Source organism: Stomoxys calcitrans, chromosome 4 (genome assembly GCF_963082655.1).
Source record: "Stomoxys calcitrans chromosome 4, idStoCalc2.1, whole genome shotgun sequence".
Lineage (NCBI taxonomy): Eukaryota > Metazoa > Arthropoda > Insecta > Diptera > Muscidae > Stomoxys > Stomoxys calcitrans.
Genome location: NC_081555.1, coordinates 180134318 through 180158584, shown reverse-complemented (window position 1 = coordinate 180158584; position 24267 = coordinate 180134318). Strand labels below are relative to the sequence as shown.

The 24267-nt window shown below is 37.3% G+C and overlaps 2 protein-coding genes across 7 annotated transcripts in view; one reads left to right on the top strand and one right to left on the bottom strand.

Moving 5' to 3' along the window:
* LOC106087549 (blood vessel epicardial substance) overlaps positions 1 to 10039 on the bottom strand; it is a 75683-nt gene extending 65644 nt beyond the window's left edge. For 3 of the 6 annotated variants that reach the window (XM_059366255.1, XM_059366256.1, XM_059366257.1), the window contains exon 1: positions 9261 to 10039. The gene's annotated coding sequence lies outside the window, so the exon portion shown is untranslated. The remainder of the gene's footprint in view (positions 1 to 9260) is intronic. The other 3 variants (XR_009397914.1, XM_059366253.1, XM_059366254.1) reach the window with 2 other exon arrangements.
* Positions 10040 to 14666: 4627 nt separating this feature from the next.
* Positions 14667 to 23290, top strand: LOC106087543 (mitogen-activated protein kinase 15). Its single transcript, XM_059368189.1, has 9 exons — positions 14667 to 15415; positions 15553 to 15743; positions 15817 to 16023; positions 16088 to 16258; positions 16321 to 16417; positions 16489 to 16595; positions 16666 to 16797; positions 21739 to 21918; positions 21981 to 23290. The coding sequence occupies exons 1-9, from the start codon at positions 15335 to 15337 to the stop codon at positions 23152 to 23154; spliced, it is 2340 nt and encodes a 779-aa protein (XP_059224172.1). The 5' UTR covers positions 14667 to 15334; the 3' UTR covers positions 23155 to 23290.
* Positions 23291 to 24267: the final 977 nt, after the last annotated feature.

Genomic DNA, 24267 nt, shown 5'->3' with positions numbered 1-24267 from the left:
AGAGTTGTGCATTAGTCATATATTTTCTTTTTAAAAAAGATTATTGCTATAATTACACTATGTTGCAATGTGGTTTGTTATATTTTTACTGAAACTCTTAAAAAAAAAACTGTATATATGTAAATGCAGGCGATAAGGAATTTGTGAGTTTGTTGTTGATATAAACTAATGTTGTTGTTGTTGTTGTAGCCACATTGGTATGTGGAGGTGCGATCCTCGTCAAGCCTCATAGGACTGATCGTCCTATAGACCGGAGCGTTATGGTCATTGGTTATTTAAAGGCGCCAATAACTCGCCTTGTCATATCGGGTATCATAAGCACTCAGTATTTAAGTAAGAGCCGGTGCCACCCGGCCTCTAACTGGGAATCTCCACTCAATATTGCTGATTTTCCCCGACTCCAATTGCAGGCTACATGTGCAACCTGTTGTTGTAGCAGTGTGTTGTATACACACACGCACCCTTGTACCGTACGCACAATCGGCTGCTATGGGATTGATTCGCAACCACTTTTCCCAGTTCCTGGTATCCGATGATGGTGGCTATGAGTATAGCGCAGAATCAATCTCTGATGATGGTATAGAATGTGTACCACCTAGTCAAAACGAGGTCCAAGGAGCAATAAACCAACTGAAAAACAATAAGACAAGACAAGATAGTATGTGCCAACTATAGAGAAAAAATCTCTCCTCCCCATCGCATACAAGATGCTATCGAACGTACTGTGTGAAAGATTAAATTCTAAAGTCAACGAAATAATTGGACCCTATCAATGTGGCTTTAGGCCTGCTAAATCCACCATAGACCAGATATTTACACAGCTCCAGATACTGGAAAAGACCCGAGAACGACAAATCAACACCATATTTTCGTTGACTATAAAGCCGCCTTCGACAGCCCTATACATTCAAAGGTATTTGAGGGCATGTCTGAGGATGACGCTTGCTGATACACGCTCCTCAGATAAAATAGTAAAGAAACTCTCCGAACCGTTCAATACCAAACGAAGTTTCAGACAAGGAGACATTCTATCGTGTGATCTCTTAAATATCCCTAAGACAAAGTGGATGATATCAACTCCCACAAAACCATGTAAACCCGAACTGATATAGAAAATGAACAAAGTTGGGAACTATTGTACAACTTTGAGATATTCTGCATCTTTATCTACCTCGGCAGTGCTTAAACCGAAACGTACGACAGCCGTATCGAAATAAAACGAAGGATAATATTTATCTTTAACAACTCTCGACCAAACGTTCCGGCCACCACTTCAAGTCCATATAAAATTCGTGGCATCAGAAGTGCATGTGCCAATCTTGCCTTCACCCATGTAGGTAAATATATAATCGTAGAATAGATCCGACACAATGTACTATACACTGTCTTTGTCACGATATTCACAAGGGGCTCGAAACTTAGCTTATTGTCAACAATGACTCCGAGACACTTATACTATTCTGGCTACCAAACACTATTGCCTTAGATTTTCGTGGATTTATAAATAGCGAATTATTTGAAGTCCATTGTAGAACACGATTAGAGGAAGTATTAATACTAGTCTCCAAGGTATCAAGGGCTGTATGATCGCCATTAAAGGCAAGTAAAATATCGTCAGCAAATTACTTGAAGTCCATTGTAGAACACGATTAGAGGACGTATTAATACTAGTCTCCAAGGTATCGAGGGCTGTATGATCGCCACTAAAGGCAAGTAAAATATCTTCAGCAAATAAAAATAATCTACAAGGAGCATTATATAGGCCTCTGAAAAGATCGTTAACATAAACTATAAAAAGAAGTAGTCCCAACAATTATCCCTGCTGAATACCCAAGATCAAGGAAAGAAGACTGGAAACTCTGTCATTCATACTCACGAACTGAAATCTACCACACAAATACGGCATCACTAGCCTACATGCGGAATTTATTTTATTTATTTATTTATTTGATAAAAATGTAATGATAGTACAACAAGCATTACTTATAAATTACAGTACTATCCGATATATGTCAATAACTAATAGTTTCACAAAAATAATACTATTACATAGGTATTTAAGTATAAACAAAGAAATTAATGATTAAAGAATTATACAGAAGATAAATAATTATTAGTGTAATTTGATGTATATATTAATAAATGTGAGCTAATATTTAAAGGGTCAAAATTAAATTACTTCCTAAGTGAGATGATGTTTTAGCTTAAGTTTAAAGTTCTTTTCATTAGGACTATTTCTTAAATTGATTGGGAGGGCGTTCCAGAGACGAATGGTGTAAACAAAAAATTGTCTGTCACATACCAAGTAGTTACTTTGCAGTGGAACCATGCAATTGGTTCGAGAAGATCGTGAGATTTCCAACCGGTCGTAAAGATATTTGGGTTCATGTGTATAAATTAAGCGATGCATGAAAGTCAGTGCACGAAATTTCAAAAAATTTTCAAATTCCATCCCATAAAACTGTCTAGAAGCCGATGATATACTATCCGCACGTCTGATACTATAAACAAATCGTGTAATGTCATTCGAAACTACTTTTAATTTACGCTTATGGACGTAGTCACATTCTGCGTATATCTCACAACAATACAAAAGTTTAGGTAGTAAATAGGCATGAGCAATTGCGTGACGCACACTGAATGGAATATATTGGTGAATAGACCAAAGAGTCCGTAACATACCATAAATCTGTCCTATAGCCAACTCAATATGCCTATTCCAGGACAGAGTATTGTCAAATAATACCCCTAAATTCCTTGCAGTCTGCACATACTCTATGGTCTTGTCACCTAAGGCAAGCCTAGGCAAAGACAATGTATCTATAGACTTTCTCGAGATAACAATGCACTTCGTCTTGTCAGGATTCAACTTCAAGCCATTCTTGGTTGCCCAATCACTGATGGCAATTAACTGCAAATTAATCCACGCCACATATGACCTTGTATCACTCGTCCTGCAAGAGAAACACAATTGCACATCATCAGCGTATATGTGCATGTCATATCCATCAGGTATGCTTGCAATATCATTGACATATAATGAAAATAATAGTGGTCCCAGCACAGAACCCTGAGGAATACCACGAGTAAGCTCCAAGAAATCAGACATCATACCGTTAGAGTAAACAGCCTGTGTGCGCCTGTCCAGATATGATGCAATAAACCGAACTGCTGTGTCGTCAAAATTAAACAAGGTTGTAAGTTTAGATGCCAATATCGTGTGATCCACGGAATCGAATGCCTTAGAGTGGTCTAATAGGACAAGAAAGCTTACGTGGTTATCATTAATATTGCGTCTAATATTTTCGACTACATCAATAAGTGCAGTCGTACAACTACGGCGTTTACGAAACCCAGATTGCCTATCTGATAAAAGGAAATTCCTGTTTAAAAATGTATTTATCTGATCATACACAATATTCTCAAATGCCTTAGACAAGAATGGCAAGATCGCAATTGGTCTAAAATCATTATTGGACTTAGGTACCGGAATAACCTTTGCCCTCTTCCAGCCACTGGGAAAGATCGATGACAGAAGTATATAGTTAAATATATGTGTAATAAATGGTAAAAGATTCGGTAATATTGGTTTCAGAAAGTTAGGGTCAATACCATCGACACCTGTGGCATTGGATTTTATCCTCAAAATTGACTCCAGAACGTCACATTGATCAACAAGTCGAAATCTGAATTGCTCGTCAATGCCATTCACGTCAGTCTGCAATCCGCCCAAGTAAACATTACCTTGCGCAAACGGTACATTAATGGCCAAAAATTGCCGGTTCATATCATCAAGTTCGGGTTTGGAAAGATTCGCATCTTCGCCAGTCTTCTTTCCAATTCCGATACCAATGTCTCTGATCACGCCCCATTTTTGCCTGCAAGTGACAGCAGAGTTGTACCTTTCACCATAGAACGACATCTTGTTCTCCCGGATCTCCTTTACAACCTGATTCCTGAGTGTTCTATATTCGTCATGGAGTCTTTCAGTCCTGAACCTCTTCCACCTACTGTAAGCCCGATTTCTTTTAGAAATCAATTCAGTCACTCGTCCGGTTATCCAGGGCTGCTGCCTTGATTTGACAACCCTACGTTTCAAAGGCACGTATCTCTCGTAGAGGCGGATCACATTCTCTTCAAGAAATCTTACTTTCTCGTTCACATCCACGTAGTGGTATATCGCACTCCATTCCACTGAGAGCAGATCCGTCAGTAAGTTCTCGTTGTCTACATGTCTAAAGTCTCTATACCAAATAGTTTTATCCTCGTATTCCATAGTAAAATTATAATTTAAGAAAATAATGTCATGCCTGGAGAAACAACTAGCAGAAAGTTGGTCATAAAGCAGCACCTTATCCACTGACCCAACAAGAAAAAGATCCAATAGAGTCTCAGATGTATTTGTATAATGAGTTGGAGTATCCGAATTAACAGAATGTAAGCCATATGTATTAAAGTCACTAATCAAGTTATTATCTAAAAGCAAATTCGAGTTGAAATCACCTGTGATGATAATTTCATTGAACGACATAGAAACCTCATGTATTTTCTCCATCAGTTCATCCGTGCGAACCAATTTATTCGGCCTATAGACATTACCGATCAAAAGCGTTTTATTGTCTCTTCCGACTGAAATAAATATATATTCCATATTATCCTGCGGGTCTGAAACAAGTCGTATCCTAGAAGCAATACCATTCCTAACATATATGGCCACACCCCCTGCATGTCCTTGTCTATCAACCCGGTATAAATAGTAACCATCAAGCTTAGCCAATTCGTCAGGCATGTCGCTTCTGAACCATGTCTCGGTCACGCATATAAAATCAACATTGGATCCGACAAAAATAAAGCGAAATTCATCAATCTTCTTTAGTAGGCTCTGGGCATTCAAATGTATTATATTCATACCATTTTTCATTTTAGCCAAAACTCTAATCATGGCATGCAAATTATCTCTGGAACTCCTGTTATTACTATTAGCACTCATCATTGAATGCATAATTAACGATCATCTCACCTAGACTGAAAAAATATTTAATGAGGAAATGGTCAGCATTAGAAGTGACAAAGCGCGTATGAAATAAAATATATAATGCACAAATTGTCAATAAACATAGTGTTGCATTGTTTAAATAATAGGAAATGTATGTATCTTTTAAATTAAACACAAATATAAAACAATGAGAGAAATCAAACTGTTCTCTAAGTTTCCTCATAAAAATGGCGTAAGAAACAGAATTTAAAGCCTTCGTTAAGTCTGAGGAAACAAAGGTACAGCACCTACTAGCATTAACCTTACACCGTATGTTGTCTGTAAGATGTAACAAAAGTGCAGTCGTACTATGGCCCTCACGAAAAGCAAACTGCCCATTGAAAATACTAGTCCTGACATGCAACCGAATACCTTTCATTTGAATTCCATATAGCAAAGAAAATTTCCGATGATTAAGCACATCTCGAAAAAGAAACAAATTAAAATTGTGAAATTTGATGATCTTTGTCCTAACAGGCAAAAAACTTGAAATGATACAATTCGGCAGAGCCCGGTCGGGATTCGAACCTGGGTACGCGGAGCAACAGCGAGAGCTGCTGCCGTTGTCTAGCTTTCAAGCCATCAATACAACTTCCAATAGATGCACGAAATCATATCCAACCATGGAAGTCATTGGAAAAATTACAGCTTATAGACAGTGTTGCCGAGTGTGGGTAATGGGGTATTTGTATCATAAGGGCGTTTTTGCAATAAAAACGACACAAATGCAACATATCAACGCACGACTCTTGAAGCCATCACACCAAATATGGTTGAAAAGTCTTCTAACCAAAGACGAAACGTGTCCCATAGTGGTTGGTGTATGTTGTGTGGTCTGGCTTTCCTTTTCCATTTGCAAAGAAAATCTCCGATCATTGAGCTCATCTCGAAAGAGAAACAAACAAAAATTGTGAAATTTAATGATCTTTGCCCTAAAAGGCAAAAAACTTTAAATGAATAAATAACTAAGCTGATTCAAATTCTAGAAACCAATTTGAACTTCTTGTTTGTACTTAATAGACGCGGCAGACGATGACAATTCTTGGTAAAAATGCTGAGCGAAAGCGTCATCAGGTATTTGGACACAGCAATTTTTGATGGATTATTTGGCAGCTGTCCAAAGATTTCCCTTTTATAACAGTTTTTTCTTTATTTAATATATATTTTAAACAAATAAATAAATATTAGTTAGACTAATTTCAAAGCCATATTCATATTTTGAAATTGAGTGAAAAGTTCGAAAATTACCAACTAAGTTATTACAAATTTTTATATAATGTCCTTACCGACATACTATTGACAATACCCCATTTATCCCGCAATGTCTCTACATATTCCCTAAAGACCTGCCATTGACAATGTCACTCTGACTTCTGAATGACAAGCCCATATAAAATGTCTATAGCAAAAAACATGGGCTTGAGTACTGTGACAAAGTCAATAGTAAGTCAATATAGATTTACTATTGACATTTCCTACAGGGTTTTTCCACTACAAAGTTTTCTATTGTATGTTGGGGCACAAAATATTTTGTATAAAATTTGTTATTGGTGTTGTAGTATTGTGTTGTGCACTGAGACGTCAGTCTTGACGATGAGGGACTCCGTCGAGTCAATGCGGTACAAACACCCGGCTGCATGGGATTGGAAAATGTGTCATTTGACTCTTTTATGTGATATTTAGTAGATATATTATGATCTCCAATTATGCTTAGAGGCCACCGTAGCGCAGAGGTTAGCACGTCCGCCTATGTCGCTTCGCCAGTGGTTATCCCCTCCTAATGCTGGCGACATTTATGAGGTACTTTGCCATGTAAAAACTTCTCCCCAAAGATGTGTAGCTCTGTGGCATGACGTTCGGACTCGACTATAAAAAGGAGGCCCTCTATTATTGAGCTTAAACTTAAATCGGACAGCACTCATTGATATGTAAGAAGTTTACCCCTGTCCCTTAATGGAATGTCCATGGGCAAATTTGCATTTGCAATTATGCTTCAGAAATGTATTGTTCAACCTCCAGACACGAGACTTATTCAATGTGTTCCTACACCTGACATTGTCACAATGTGTAATGAAATGGACAGAAGACTTGTAAAAACTGTCCAGTGCAGCAGTGTGTTGTACACTGAGGAATTAAAATCAAAGGTAGTCGTAATTCCCTTTTCCTCTTTACAAATGATGTGGATGAGAAGATTTGATATCTTCAAGTTTATTGCAACGAAGTAAAAAGCAAGATTGAAAAGCAAGACCAACCCTATCACAGATGTAATCAACGTGATGCCATGATGGTATAATCCACCGCATATAACACGATTTCAATGCCGACAGGAGGGACTTGAACTTATTTTGGTAAAAATTAACCATCTTCTGTAACAAGTCTCTCCTTTGAAAAAAATGGATTCGCCATTGCCAACTGGAAGGTATTGATTTGGCTATAACGGGCTAATTAGAGATGCTCATTACATTAGAGTGGTTCACTGAATTGAGGCGCTTATAACATTAGAGGTGAAGCTGTCAATGAACTATTGGGTTGCCCAAAAAGTAATTGCGGATTTTTCATATAGTCGGCGTTGACAAATTTTTTCACAGCTTGTGACTCTGTAATTGCATTCTTTCTTCTGTCAGTTATCAGCTGTTACTTTTAGCTTGCTTTAGAAAAAAAGTGTAAAAAAAGTATATTTGATTAAAGTTCATTCTAAGTCTTATTAAAAATGCATTTACTTTCTTTAAAAAAATCCGCAATTACTTTTTGGGCAACCCAATACATATTTTCCTGTTCGCCAAAATGGGCTTATCTCTTTCTTAAACGAGATCCACTAAAGAGTTTTACGAAAATGTTACATAAATAACATCGACTTCTTTATATAGTCACATATACATTGATCAATATCCTTCCCGGCATACACGAGATAACTGTGAGCACCACACCGTCCGGAGTTTTGAGCTCCGATTTGTGTGGTTTTTGTCGTTATCACGGATAGCTCAACTGAAAGCTATCGGGTCCACATGTTACGGATAGTAGAAAGCTTCGTAGATATACGGAATAGCTTCAAAGGCAATCGCGGAAAAGCAGTGGCTGCAAGAGGAGTTCCAGTACCATAACAAGGAGTTAGCGATGCTCGTCAAACTCCAATAAGTGAGCAAGCTCGTTCCGGTCCAAGGGACCGATTGCCATGAGCACCAAACAGCCTGGAACATTGAGGTCCGATCTGTGTGGTGTTCATACATGTTACGGGAAGCTTAACTGCGAGCTACCGGGCGCTTCCACAGGTTGCGAATAGTGGAATGCTCCATACGGAGTAGCTGCAACGGCTGTCGCGGACACTCAATATCGAGCGGAGAGTCTCAGTGAGAGGCCGGGCGGCACCGGCTCTAGCATAAAATACTCAGTGACCACCATCATGGTCGATATGACAAGGCGGGGTATTGGCGCCTTTAAATAAACAATGGCCACCCAGTTCCCGCGGCTATCGGCCCTTTGGACCGGAACGAACTTACTCTTTCATAGGAGTTTGAGGAGGGGTGTGTCATCTCCTAATGCAAATGTGGCTACAGCAACAAAACTCTTTCCATTCATGGGCGAAAAATTTTTAAAAATTTGTCAAATGCTTTAAAAAATATTTATTTTGCTATTTCTACAAACAATGCTGTAACGCCTCTACATATGTACGTAGGTGGTTTTCGGATCACCATCATCAATGTCGACAAGAAAACATTTTTGGTTAGAGGGTGAAGTCATCGTCGCTTACAACAACCACTAACATAGCACTTTGTTTTAGGAAACGTACAAACTGCATAACAATAAAATACACCACAGCCAGCATATATGGACGTATGTATGCATGTACATATGTGGTTTGTTGTAGTACGTTGTCGGGAACTATTCGGAATGTCAAGACATATTTATTCCCAGGAACATAAGACCTGCATCAATACTTCGGTTACGACACAAATCGCTGTTATGGCCTCTATCGTTATTGTATTCCAAATTTTTAGACAGAACAGCCGAAGTGTTGTATGCGTGTACATATGGTTGCTGCAGCAGCGATGGGTACTTCTTCTCGCCGGAGTTATGGATGTTTTTTTAAACCACAAACTACGCTGATTTTTTCATGTATCAATTGTATCAAAATTTAAAAAAAAAATGTATTTATGTATTTTATATGTAAATGACGGATGAGTGGCCAATCGGGAGATGTGAGCTTAAATTATAGAGTCCAACTTACTATACCCGAAGCAGGAGGAGTAGAAGGTGATGACAGTTGTGCTGGTGGTGGTGTTGGTGGAGAAGAAGGAAGCAGTCATTTGTCGTAGTAAACACAATTCCACGCATTTAAATTCGATTTTTTTACCATCTCATTGTCATGGAGATGAAATAACACTACACAAACAATCATTTATTCATTATATTTTAACATTTCACTTATGATGGATCTTTTTCAGTTGCTTTTTTTCTGCAATGACTGACTTTATTAAAGGGGTTTCTCTTTTTGCGTAAAACACTCAAATCGCTCGCCCGCTGTCCTTCAGATACACTTTTTAATATTTATTTACTACGATCGTTTGAAATTGCCGTAAGGTAGACTAAAAGACGACGTGTAAAAGGAAACAAACTCGGAAATTCCGAAATTCCAATTCTTCAATGTTCACCTCCACGCATTCTTCTTCCAGAAGAAAAATACATTAATTCGTAGGTGCCATACCACCATGTATGCATTTGTATGTATGTAGCTGTGTACATGGTGGCCAAGTTCGTACGTAAATCATTAAGTTTACTCTTTTTATTTCATTTTGATTGTGTAGTTGGTTAACCAAAACGCACATATGTTTATTGGCATAAACAAACAAAAGAGAGCATCGCTCGCCACACACAACAAGACAATTAATTTCGTACCCAGTTCATTGATGCAATAATTATAATTGCTGAAAAAGTAAACAAATTTCGAGGAGATTTTTCCTTGAATTTTCCTTTGAATAACACGACTAGAGAATAAAACTCGACTTTCGATTAACCGAAACAAAAAGTCAACGGTAAAAAAATCGAATAATCGATTTTGAAGCTGCGTTATCGACATTTGCCGCCCGCCAACTCTAGGCTGGTTTTTGTTTTGCTCTTTCAAACGCAAATGGGGGTTAGCTAGAATTAGACAAAACGTTATTATTAAGAGTTCTTCGAGTATATGAGCTGTGCTTTATATTAGTGCTATATATAGTAAATTTTAGTTCTGTATATTGCGAATCACGATTAATCGGTTATTATTATTTGTTATCGCACGATGGCGATAATAATCCAATAAAACTTTGCACTGAAATTCTATCCAGGACATCTGAATTGCACTTTAAAGTGCTACACAAGCCGAATTGAATGAGGTCTTGGTAGAATTATAAAAGTAAAATCACTAGCCCGTCAACAACGAAATCAACTATACAACCCTGTAGAGAAGGTGGCGCAAATTCCCACTGGGCTGTCAAATTTCTTAACACTGTCAAATTGCATATCATGTGTAGCAGTAACAAGATTAAAAGACTTATCATTATAAAAGTTCAAACTATAAATTAAAACAAAAAAAAGTGAAAATAGAAACAAAATGTAGAAAACCTTCAAAATTCAAACAAGCACTTGACGTTCTAGTGAGAATTGAATACAACTCTGAAATTGGAAATTTCCATCAGCTGGACAAGTGACTTTACTTTATATAAATTTTCCTAGAATAAGGTGTGAAATTTTGCACCAACACAATCCTGTCATCATACTACAATAGAATTGCAACTTATAAGTCATAAGCCTAAAAAAATATTTTAATTTTTCACACATTTTTCATTCACAATTTGGAGTTTGACAGTTGTTTGCGTGAAAAGCCATAATATAATTATCAGGTAGTGTACCGTCAGTGGAAGTGTATCTGTCAACGAGTTTTGGTTGTGTGTGTGTATTATAGTTAAGAACCATAACACACAGTGCACTCAATATTTTATTGTTGGGCAACTGCCACTACCTGTTAAACTCTTTTAAAAACTGTCCTTAAATAGATTTATGTTGTTACTTGTTTTCAATTTCAGCCTTTTTCTTAATATTGTTCACATTCTTTTGTCGTATTAATTTTCAATAAACATACAATTTTTAGAAATTCTTGACTTGCACTTTTTATTTTGACGATGGTTCCACCTCCGTACGCTGTCAAGTCCCAATCCAAAAAATAGACGCTTCCTTGGATCACCAGCCGGCTTGGCTTAGATTCACCTCCATCATCAATTTAGACTTCCAGTGTGCACCAGCAAAACCTATGGTGGTAGCTTTAGTTGTCAGTTGGTGTCTGCTGGATTTCTCTTTCGTTGGCAGAGGCGAATTCTAACCGATCCTATCACTATCCGCCAACAGATGGCGCTGGGGTTGCACATTAGGCCACACACAACATACCTTTAAAAGGTTTTAAAAATACAATGAAACTACTCAAAAATCTTAGCATTGTTGCTGCGAGATTGACTAAAAATGTTGAAGTTTTTTACAATACGGGTACTTCGACAACGAGAAATATTTTAATGTATTAAAAAGAAGATTGTATATCCTGCCTATCCTCATATAAAATGATTTTTTCATATAACCAATTGCAGATGGAAAAATCATTTGGTTACGCCTTAAACGACCAATTGTAAAGCTTTTCACAAGAAATCGATCTGATTGGGCTTAAAATTTTGCGGAAAAATAACATCAATCCAAAAACGATAAATCTCACAAACGAACAACCTAAACTGCGCCCGACATGAGCAGAGACGAAGTTGAAACCACGTATACTCAGGGAGTCCACCGGTACTCTGTAGCTCCTACCTATCATCCATTCCACCCCCTACAGACGGCATTGAGATCGTACCATATGCGAACGATTGTAAGACCATATTATGCTGCAAGGGATTTGGAGATATCTGCCACAAAATCTTCTGCCATAACATACACGAATGAGGTGAATAATGAGCTGATTGTGAAATTCGAAGGATCAACGATTCTGGCCATCAAGTGTCGAATTCTTCCAGAACGACTGGCAAACCACAGTGGTTCTGGCTCAATTACGATCGCAATAGACATATAACTCGTCATACTCGTCAAGAAATGGCTTTGAGTTGCAATGAATAGAAATTATTTCTTTAGAGAAATGAAAGACACAAAAAAGTTGAAAAACACAAACATGTTTCGTAATAATAATTCTTCTTTGTCCATTCACAGTTTTCCTATTGATTAAATCTTCTCATTTAATTCTTTTGCGATTGGCAGCTTTGCAACATGTCAGATGAGATACAGGCCCACATTGCATGACAAAATATTGATCATTTTAGTAGTTATATCACGAGAAGCCTCACATAAGCCATCGTGTCAAATTTCAGTGAAATCGGATTATAAATGCGTCTTTTATGGGGCCAAGATCTTAAATCGAGATATCGGTCTATATGGCAGCTATATCCAAATCTGGATCAATTTGGGCCTAGTTTCAGCAAAATGTTAAAGAGCTTAACACAACTCACTGTCACAAATTTCGGCGAAATCGGACATTAAATGTGCCTTTTATGGCCCTAAAACTTAAATTGAGAAATCGGTCTATATGGCAGTTATATCCAAATCTGGACCGATCTGAGCCAAATTGAAGAAGAATGTCAAAGAGCCTTACACAACTCACTGTCACAAATTCACAAATTTCGGCGACATCGGACAATAAATGAGCCTTTTATGGGCCCAAAACCTTAAATCGAGAGATGGGCATATATGGCAGCTATATGCAAATGTTAGTCGATCTAGACCAAATTGCAGAAATATGTCTAGGGGTCTAACACAACTCACTGTCTCAAATTTCGGCGACATCAGACAATAACTGCGCCTTTTATGGCCCTAAAACTTAAATCGAGAGATCGGTCTATATGGCAGTTATATCCAAATCTGGATCGATCTGAGCCAGATTGAAGAAGAATGTCAAAGGCCCTTACACAACTCAATGTCACAAATTTCGGCGACATCGGACAATACATGCGCCTTTTATGGGCCCGAAACCTTAAATCGAGAAATCGGCATTTATGGCATCTATATGCAAATTTTAGTCGATCTGGGCCAAATTGCAGATATATGTCGAGGGTCTTAACACAACTCACTGCCCCAAATTTCAGCAAAATCGGATAATACATGTGGTTTTTATGGGCCAAAGACCCTAAATCTGCAGATCGGTCCATATGGCAGCTATATCCAAATCTGAACCAATCTGGGCCAAATTGAAGGTGGGTATCAAAGGCCTTAACACAACTTACTGTCCCAAATTTCAGCAAAATCAGATAATAAATGCGGCTTTTATGGGCCTAAGACCCTAAATTGGCGGATCGGTGTATATGGGGGCTATATCAAGATATAGTCCGCTATAGCCCATCTTCGAACTTAACCTGCATAAGGAAAAAAAATCTGTGCGAAGTTTCAGCTCAATATCTCTATTTTTAAAGACTCTAGTGTGATTTCCAGGCAGACAGGCGGACGGACATGGCTAGATCGTCTTAGATTTTTACGCAGATCAAGAATATATATACTTTATAGAGTTGGAAATGGATATTTCAATGTGTTGCAAACGGAATGACAAAATGAATTTACCCTCATCCTTCGGTGGTGGGTATAAACAAATAATTTATGAACTGAATCCATAATGCGAGTACGCTTGAAGTGCACTGACTATTATATATCAAAGAAAATATTTTTGACAGGAAGCCAAAGGTGTTTATTAGGGATTTCGAGCAGGATATGAGAAAGACGGTGATACCATTTATCCTCAAACTAGTTGGTTGTTGGTAAGTAGGCACTTATAAACAATGCATACTTATAAATGTTTTGTTAAACTGAGATTTAGTACAATCTTTTGATTTCATTATGCGAGTATGATTGAAGTGCATGCGTACTTGCATTGGGGATCCAAAAGTCGCATTAAATCTCAATTTCATTATAAAATAACAAAAATTTATAGGAATGAAAATCACCCCGATCGGTTTTGGGAGGTTATTTTATGGGGACTTTTTTCATAGAGCCTTCTTGGTTGGGTCTCAGATCAATATTTCGGAATGACGAAATTATTATACCCTTATCCTATGGTGGAAGGTATAACAATAACTCCGTTATTACATTTTTTAACACAATACCTTTAGCCAATGAAATCGCGACAACATAATAAAGAATAAAGGGTCTATTATATTCCAACTATTGGGGCACAATAGCAACCTACGGATGAACTACTTTCAATGAGAAATCTCAAGCCGCTCTTTCAGGAGGAAAAATTCAAAAAGAAAACATTGCCGACACGTGTTAGCTTGCCAACGAAAGCATTGATATGTGCTCCCCCACCAGAGTGAATGGCTAGGCGCAGACACGCATTGCGGTTCCAATCACTTTATGCACTGTTGCTATGTAAACAGGTGTATGTATAGCTGTATACGCTTCTACACCACTAGAACACCCACAGTAACAACAACAGGACTCTTGGTATCCATCACAATACCACCAATGTACACACAAATCCTTATCCTTAAGGAAACCAGCCAACCAATAATAAGAAAAAACAAAGCCATTGTGCCAAAAGTCCAAAATGTTAGAAAATCAATTAGTTATCATTGCCGTAGCAATCACATAAGTCAGCAGTAAACATATCAAACATTTATTTTTTAATATATATTTTTGTTCTTGCACTGTGGCTGTTGCCGGATATTAAAATTCTTAAAAAAAGAAGCATTCAATAGTTGTCTTTGGGGCGAAAGCGAAAAAGCGGTGACCAAAAAAGTTAGTTCGTGTTTCAAAAAAAAATGCCGGTGAATGTTGGAGTTCTTCTTCTGTGGTTCTGTCACTGCATCACACTCTAGAGTATAGGTTTTCAAGTGCTATTTTGGTGATCTTTTGAAGGTGTGTAGACAGACGACCACCATAAACTGGTACACAAGCACTACATGGTACAATTATTGCATTTCATCTCACTGTCAACGTTTCACTTTCAGTGAAATAAGTGCACTCGATATCTGTAACAGGCATAGGCCATATAAGTAGGTTGCCAAAACTATTAGGACAGACACTAGAATCCATTCCATTTCATCGATTAAACAAGCAGAGCAAAATTTGCATTGCCCCCATGTTTTGCATCTACAACATGCTGCCATTGCATGCATAGAAAAGATTTGCACTCATTCATTTGGTGTTAAATCCTAACGGAGGAAAATACAACAACTTTAGAGATATAAAAACAAAAAACATCCTTGCAGTCTTTCACGAAGCACCGCCATCACCACCGAAACCGCCATGACAACGAAATCAAAGCAAGATAAGAATAAAATGTCGGAAATTGATGAAAATATATCCAAATTGTTTGATATCAAAAAGGTATAGAAAAAATCTTTCCCATTGGATTTAATGTAGAGTAATGTGGTTGGCTTATTAAGCATTTAATATAAATATATATTTTTTTTTTTGTAATTTTTGTCAGACGTTATATTTTGAAATCTTCTTCAATATTGTAGCGCCTTGGTAAGGGAGCTTATGGCATCGTTTGGAAAGCTTTGGACAAACGCAATAACGAAACGGTGGCTGTTAAGAAAATTTTCGACGCTTTCCGAGATGAAACCGATGCTCAACGTACCTTCCGTGAAATTGTTTTCCTCAAGGCATTCCGCCACCATCCCAACATTGTTAGGCTACACAATGTTTACAAGTAAGTAGTATCTCTTTTGGTCAACTAAAAGACCACTGCCAAATAATGTCTTTCGTTTGAATCGTCTTTGCAGAGCCTCTAATAATCTGGACATTTATCTAACATTTGAATACATGGAAAGTGATTTGCACAATATAATCAAAAAAGGTGCAATTCTGAAAGATATACATAAGAGATATGTGATGTACCAGTTGATAAATGCCATAAAGTATATCCATTCAGGCAATGTCATCCACAGAGATCTTAAACCTAGCAACGTTCTTATCGACAGCAAATGCAGGTTCGTTTGCAAGCAAAATTTTAGCCCATAATCCTTTCTCTAAATATGATTGCTCAAATTGCAGATGTAAATTGGCTGATTTTGGCTTGGCTCGTTCCGTTTCCAATTGGCCCACACGCTGCGATTCCCATGATATGAGCAATGGAGGCGGTGATGCTCCTCTGGAGCCCCTATTAACGGATTATGTGGCAACTCGTTGGTACCGGGCTCCAGAAATTTTAGTAGCTAGCAAAAGGTAATCAACATTATTCATACTCCCATAAAACATAAACATAATTCGTTTTTCTGCGCTTAAAGGTACACCAAAGGTATAGATATGTGGAGTTTGGGCTGTATTTTGGGTGAAATGATTCGTGGCAAACCCTTGTTTCAAGGCAGTAGTACAGTTAATCAGGTAACTTTCTTCATATGATTTAAAATGGAATTCAAATTTTTATGTACTCCTCCTAACCCTTCGTCCCAAAGATTGAGAAGATAGTTTCCACCTTGCCCGATATAACAGAAGATGATATCAAATCTGTAGGTGCTGGCTTCGGCTCAGTTCTATTAAAGAAACAAATAGCCAAAGAGAAGTATTATTTTCGTTGTCCATTTCTTACTACTTATGACCAAATAAAAAAATGATGATTGCGTTATTTATAGGAAGATTGCGTTCAGCGATTTACTAAATGAAGCCTCCAAAGATGCCTTGGATTTGGTAAAAGCATTGCTGGTTTTGGATCCCTTGGGCAGGTTGACTGCCAAACAGGCACTAAACCATCCATATGTTCAAAAGTAAGTAAAACTCTTAAATCATCCTTTCAATTCTACATAAAAAGTCATTTCAAAGGCTGCAACAGGAAAAAATTAATTTTTTTCTTCGGCCTTTTTTAGTGAAAATATTCCATTTTTTTCAAAAAAAAATGTTTAATAAAATAAATTGCCTTGAAATGACTGAAGAAAAAAGTAGTGGAATGTTAAAATTATGATATTTAATGTGCTATTGAAAGTAACGGCCTTAGTCACAAAACTTAATAAAGCCTTAAACAGGTTTATTTGACAGTTCTTAAAGGAAATGTGTCAAATAAAACTATTTCAAAATGAAGTTTTGTGAATAAGGCCGTAAAATTTTAGCTGGGATTCAAAGTGGCAAAACAAGTAAAGACGGACTAAAGCCGGCCGAAGCCAACCTCTTCATACCCTACCCCACATTTGGTATGCAGGCTGAGTCGGCGAAACTAAAATTTGCCAAAATTTGAAAAGTAGAATTTCGACCAAAACTCGAACATATTGTGAGAGACATCGAAGAAATGATTGTTCAAAATTTTGAGAAGATAGGTTGAAAAATATAGGTCTACATGGGCCAGAAGTTAGCATGTCCACCTGGGTTCAAATCCGGCGTGAACATCAGAAAAAATATTCAGCGGTGGTTTTACCCTTACTAATGCTGGTTACATTTGTAAGGTATCGTGCCATGCATGGTGAAACAATTAAAGGTGGTCTCATTTGTACAACAACCATAAATCGTATGGTGCAAATTGCCATCTTGCCATCAATCAATTTACCATCACACACAAAGAAATTTGTGTGCGTGTGTTTATACGTGTTCGTACATGAGCACAGAATATGCGAGAGAGAAGATAACAACAAAGAGAATGCAAACAAAAATCTGTCATCTTAATACCGTCAAACCTGGCCGGCTGTTAGCAGCTTTTCGCGCGAGACCACCTTTTTAAACAATTGTTTTTAAATAACAAATGCTGGCGATACTTGTGAGGTATTTTCCTTAGATAAACGTCAATTTATCGATTCGACAGTGACAAGGCTAGAAGGGAAGCCATTCGTAGTATCCGTGATCTCCGTGCCGCTGGACAGCCATTACAATTTACAGTGCACGAAGCTACGAATATCATCCGCGGCGCCAGGCCGCGCAATGCGCTGGTCCTGGACGGAAGCTCTACACTGATGCTGAAGAATCTAGATCTGCCTGGAGTCGTGTACCTTACAGCTGTCCTCAGCCTATCCGAACACTATTATAGTACCCAATGTTTGGAAGATGGGCAGTGTGATCCCGCTACTGTAACCTGGAAAGAACACGAGCAAGGGGAAGTCGTACAGACCGATCTGCCTTCTTTCATTAGTAGCCACGACGCATGAGGGACTACTCCCTCCGAACCTCCCGTTGAACAATTTCCATTCGCCGAGCATCAACATGCATTTTGAAGCCTGCATAGGACTACAATGCCATCATCGTACACAAAAGTAGAAACAACGTTCTCAAGTCCCTTGTCGGCAGCACTTGGTGTGCTGACAAAGGAACCTTGGACTAAGCACCTAATGCTTCTGGATATTGTGGCTAGACAAATTACTGCGACCTCTGATGTGAGGCTAAGGAAGCTTTCTATTTGGTTATGTGGCGGCTATGGACACTGTGTTTTCATTGAAGATATCTGTATCCGTTCAAAATTGGCTGACTAATTTTCACTAATTTTTTTCAATCCCAATGTGTGTAACTTTTAACTGCCCAGCCAGACCCATTAAGTACCATGCCAGCATCTTCCATCCTTAACAAATTCTAAGTAATGGTGTTGTTTACATCGTAGCTCTCTGATGAGGATGATTCCATCAAAACACTTAACAAACCGATCATTGTTTTTTTTTCTTGTTGTCTAGAAGGATACAATGTTTTAATTTTTCAAGATTTTCCAAATAAGTCCGGAAATTTTCCACTGACCTTCTAATGTAGAACAACTGACTTGAGGGCAACTTCATTTGGGGATTTTGTGTAACTGAACACTAGCTGCTGCCTTGATTCTACATTAAAAGTGAAACAAATTTAATAATTAAAAATTAGCAATATTTTTATTGTTTACCTACCTCTACCTTTTTGATCCATTTTGGCGTTAGCTTTTGTATTTTCATGTAACGGCTGCTTTTCATAAAACATCTGACCTTTACAAAACATCTGTTCAAAGTTGCAAATTTCTGCTGGCAAAAAAAGTTCCAGTAGAAATTTGCAGGTTCTCTATTTTCTAACTGTCTAAATTTGCTATCTCTCGCGTTCTCTTCTGCTGGCAAATAAAGTACGCGAACGACATCCAGTAAAAATTTCTTCAAATTTCCACACATTTTTAAGTTCCCAAACACAGCGGTTATCAGGTCTGTTAGCGTACGTTTGCAGTAAAAATTTGCAGGAGAGTAAGAACAGTCTTTGTTATCTTTTGTTATTTATTTGAATTAAATAGGTAATTTTCATAAAAGAGCTGCAAATTTCTGCTGAAAAAAAAACTTCAGAACGACTTCCAGTAACAATTTGTGCAAATATGCACAAATTTTTGAGTAGACGAACACACATATCGAGATATTTGTAGTGTTTCAAAAAAGAACCGTGAAAAACAAATATAGTACCAGCCTTTACCGGTAAATTGTGATTGAAAAGGTACACGAATATTTAATATAAGGTCTGTTCGCGTACTTTTCCAGCAAACATTTACAATAGGGCAATAATAGTCTTTACTCTCTTTTGCTATTTACTTTAATTAAACGACTGGTTTTCATAAAACAGCTGTCCCCAAATTTCTGCTGGGAAAAAACCTCTAGTAGAATTTCAATATCAATTTGGGCAAATTTGTCCAAATTTTTGAGTACGCGAACACACTTATTAGGCAGCTATCGGCAAACAAAAAAACAGCTGATTGTATATTTCCATCTGTTCGAATTTATCGGGTCGATAAGTCACCGCCACCCATCAATAGGTTAAGCAATTAGCATATGTTTAGAAAACCAAATTCCGTTAACAACAAAAATACCGATAAGAAAAATTATTACCAGAGAACGAGAAACCGGATCGTAGTATTTTAATTACGGTTTTCTATTTTTGTTATAGGTATTGGGTTGCCCAAAAAGTAATTGCGGATTTTTTAAATGAAAGTAAATGCATTTTTAATAAAACTTAGAATGAACTTTAATCAAATATACTTTTTTTACACTTTTTTTTATAAAGCAAGCTAAAAGTAACAGCTGATAACTGACAGAAGAAACAATGCAATTACAGAGTCACAAGCTGTGAAAAGATTTGTCAACGCCGACTATATGAAAAATCCGCAATTACTTTTTGGGCAACCATATATTCCAAAAAATTTTGACTTTTGGTTTGATATTCTCCAGATTTAGGCAAATAATTTAAATTTTTTTTATTTCCAAAAATTTCTACCATAACAAACTGAAAACAACAAAGATAAATTTTTTAAAATTTCAAGAAAAAAAAATTTGATAAATTTTTACGAAAAAAACATCAACATTCGGCTTCTTCGAACTTCATGAAAATCGATCTATATTCTTTTTTTGATAGAATGGATGTTGTGGTTAAAATTTCATTCAACAGAATCGAAAAAAACTAATAAAAACTGTAATTTGAGAACGAATAGATATAACCCTTTTCCCCGATTCTCAGATAGATCTATTATATCCTTCAGTTGATTAAATTGATAACATAGTTGCCGAAAAGGTTCATTATTGGCATAGTTGGTTCTATTATAAGAAATTTTCAAAATATCTGGTAGGTCTGATAGGAACGTTAAAGAAAATTCTACTCCAAAGAAAGGAAGAATTTATTTACCATGAATTAATTTAGTCAAAAACGCAATGTTTAACATGGTTCTACGACTTTTTAATGTAGGAAGCTTTATAAGATTTAATCAGTACTCATACGAAGGTAATGAACTTCTGTCCCACCCATTTCGACGGAGACAAAATAATAGAAATTCTTTTTGAACCGATTCTATCAAATCAGAATGAATATTGTAGTACGGATCCCATACCACTGAATCGTATTCGAGATTACTTCTGACTAGCGACGTATATATAAATTTTTCATCACAGAGAAATCATTAAGTTTCATGAAGCCAAGAGCACCATGTGCTTTTTTTACAACCATTGAGATGTGTTGTCGTAAAGAATATCAAGGTCATACTAAAGATAACACTGTTTATCAGATTCTCTCGTCGATCTGAAGATCTTTACATCATCTGCATACATCAAAATATTCGAGTGCTTTAAAGTAAAAGAGAGATCGTTTATGAACAAACAAAACAGCACAGGGCCAAGATGACTACCCTGTGGAATACCTGAAGAGACAACAATTGATTCGGAGACTGCAGTACCAAATTTAACTCTTTGAGTACGTCCAGTCAGATATGATCTGATCCACTTTAGTAAAGAGGGACTGAAACCAATAAGATCTATTTTTCTTAACAGAAGGTTGTGGTTGACTTTATCAAATGCTTTACTAAAATCGGTATAAAATTGGTAGCGTTTCCTAAAGCCACCGTTCAACAAACAAGTAAATTCCAAAATATTTGTTATCGCTGATTTCGATTTCCGGAACCCATGTTGATAGGGAGACAATACAGAAGAGACTTGATGTGAAATAGTGTCAGTCAAAATTTTCTCTAGTAGCTTCGGTGTAGCATTCAAAATTGTAATGCCCCTATAATTAGAAACCTCATTGCGATTTCCGGCTTTAAATAACGGTCTTATATAAGATTGCTTCCACAATTCCGGCAGATATCCATGCTTTAATGAACTGTTGAAAAATGTACGAAGGGAATATGAAAGTTCGAGAGAGCAATGTTCGAAAACGCATCTACAATGACCTCTTTACAAAACAAAAAAAATTTACGTATTTACTCAAGTTTTTTCAATAAATACTAATCAATGGAAATATCTATTTTAAAGGTTTCGTAATTCCATACCAGAACTAGAGCTAAATGTGGATATATTGCCGCCATTCCGAGATGATGTACGCCTGAGCGTACCTGAGTATAGATCGAAACTGTACGAAATCGTTCAAATTTCTTCTTCAGAGAAAAAGCAGTCTGATCTCATAACTAAAATTGGTGAAAGTAAACCGCAGCGGTAAGTACGAATTCCTACGGAGGCACTTCCTCTATTCAAGCAATTTGTTTTTTATGTTCTAGCAGCGAAAGCAAATCGCAAATAAATGGCTCAGATAAAGCTGATGGAAAAAAACTTACCAAGCTTAAGCAAAGCAGCAAAAAGGGAAACTCTGAAGACAAATATAAGACACACCAGCTGCTGGGCAACGCGGATAGGGGACCGCAGTCACAAAACGAGGCATTAAAGACTGTAACAAAATCAGCTACCAGTACCACGCCCTTGGCAAAACGAAAACAGAACAAAATCTTGAGTAGTACAATTGCAGTTGTGGATACAAAATACGAATCTTCCAAAGTGCTGGAAGATCGCCACATACCACGAACCAAGTCTCAAAGCCAGCAATATCAACTAAAGGCCAATGGCTCAAATGATACCGAAGATTATACTTTGTCAAATGGCAAACGCCACTCCACAAGCAACAGTAACACCATTGGGCACAATTCAGGCACTTCCCTTAGGAGTCTTACCAACTCTCACAGGCTTTATAAAAGTTCGACAGCATTAAACAAACTTGACAACGAAGTGTACAGCAAAACGCCGGATCACAAATCATATAATGCAATATCGGCAGCTACTTCTCCTTCGCTACGCCAGACAAAATCGGAAACGTACTATTGCAACAAATCTCCCTGCAGTGAGAAATCCCAAGCCCAGGAAGAACGCTTCTGCTATGAGCTGCGCATAAAAAGACTAAAAGACAAAATGGAGCACTACAAGATGGAGACAAAGAATGTTTGCTGCGGTACCGTGAATTACGCCAAACACAAAGATAAATCGAAAACAAGCGAAGAGCTTTCAGACAACAATAATAAGTACGATCGAGAAATCGAAAAGCAACATCCTTTTAAATTTATGCCTCCCTCTACCATGAAATATCCAAATGCACAAATGAAAAATAACTACATCGAGTTGCTAAGTAAGACCAACCGGTCGCAACAACAGCAACATGACGATACAAACAAACTCGAAATGTCCAGCATTTCCGGCAATTGGGACAAAACCGACTACAACCTCATTCAAATGATGGAAACTTCAAAATCTTTTTCGAGACGTAGCAAGGAGGAAAAGAAATATATAAGCAACAACAACTACAACAACAACCAACGATTGTACCAGCACGAACAGAAGCCGCACAAAGAACAAAATGTGCCACTACAAAAACATTCATCCCGTCCTATTTCAAAATTTATTTGATGTCCTCATATACTATATTCCATGTTTCAGCGAGTCGTTACCCCGCAATGACTTCCTGCCCAACTGCCTGTTTTTTTTTTCTACAATTTTACTGAAATACAAAATATATATTTTATAATGTCTTTGTATACAGCCAGCGTGGTGTACCACATGTTTTGATAAATTTGACCCTTGAAAAACAGCTTTACTAGGTAGGCTTTAAAAGTTACAATAACAAAAGAAGGATAAAAACAGAGCAAATTCGATCTCTTGATAGCCTACGTCTAAGCAGTGTCGCACTTCTTTAACATCATTAACTATGAACCGAAACGCTTGGGTATTTACCCAATAGAAACTTTTTTAGGATAATTATTTGGGTATTTTAAATTTTGCCGATACATTGGGTATAAAAATATTTTCCAAAAAAATTTTGATGATTTCGTATTCTTTGTATATAAACCTGATCTCTTCTGATCTCATAAAATCGGTTTTTATTTATATATAGCCACTATATAGACCGATCTCCAGACTTATAGTCTTGAGTCAATACATTGATCATTTTTCATCCGATTTCACAGTGAGTTCTGGTAGATCCCTCTTCATTTCTATAGCTGCCCTTAGACCGACCGCCCGATCTCCCTATATATGGTATTGAATCCAAAAAATATCCATTTTTTACCCGAATTCGGTGAAATTTGGCACAGTGTGATCTGGTAAACCCCTACCCATTCCTGTCAAATGTGGTTCAGATCGGACCATATTTGGATATAGCTGCCATATAGACCGATCTCCCGATGTAGGATTGTTCTTGCCAAATGTGATACAGATCGGACCATGTTTGGATATAGCTGCCATATATACCGATCTCCCGTAATGTGAGCGAATCGACAGCCAGAATGATGTCCGAAAATTCTACCAAAGAATTAAACATCAAACCGATGACTTTGATACAGACAACTGGTAACTGATACAGATAGTGTGCTGAGGATATGGAAAGAACCAGGGCTGCGGATTCGGAGTCGATATGCATTTTTAACAACTTCAAAAATTGTATATCCATGCATTTACGTGACACATATTCTTGGTGGGTTTGGCCGTCAGTAAAAAAAATATGACGCATATTTTTGTCCAAGA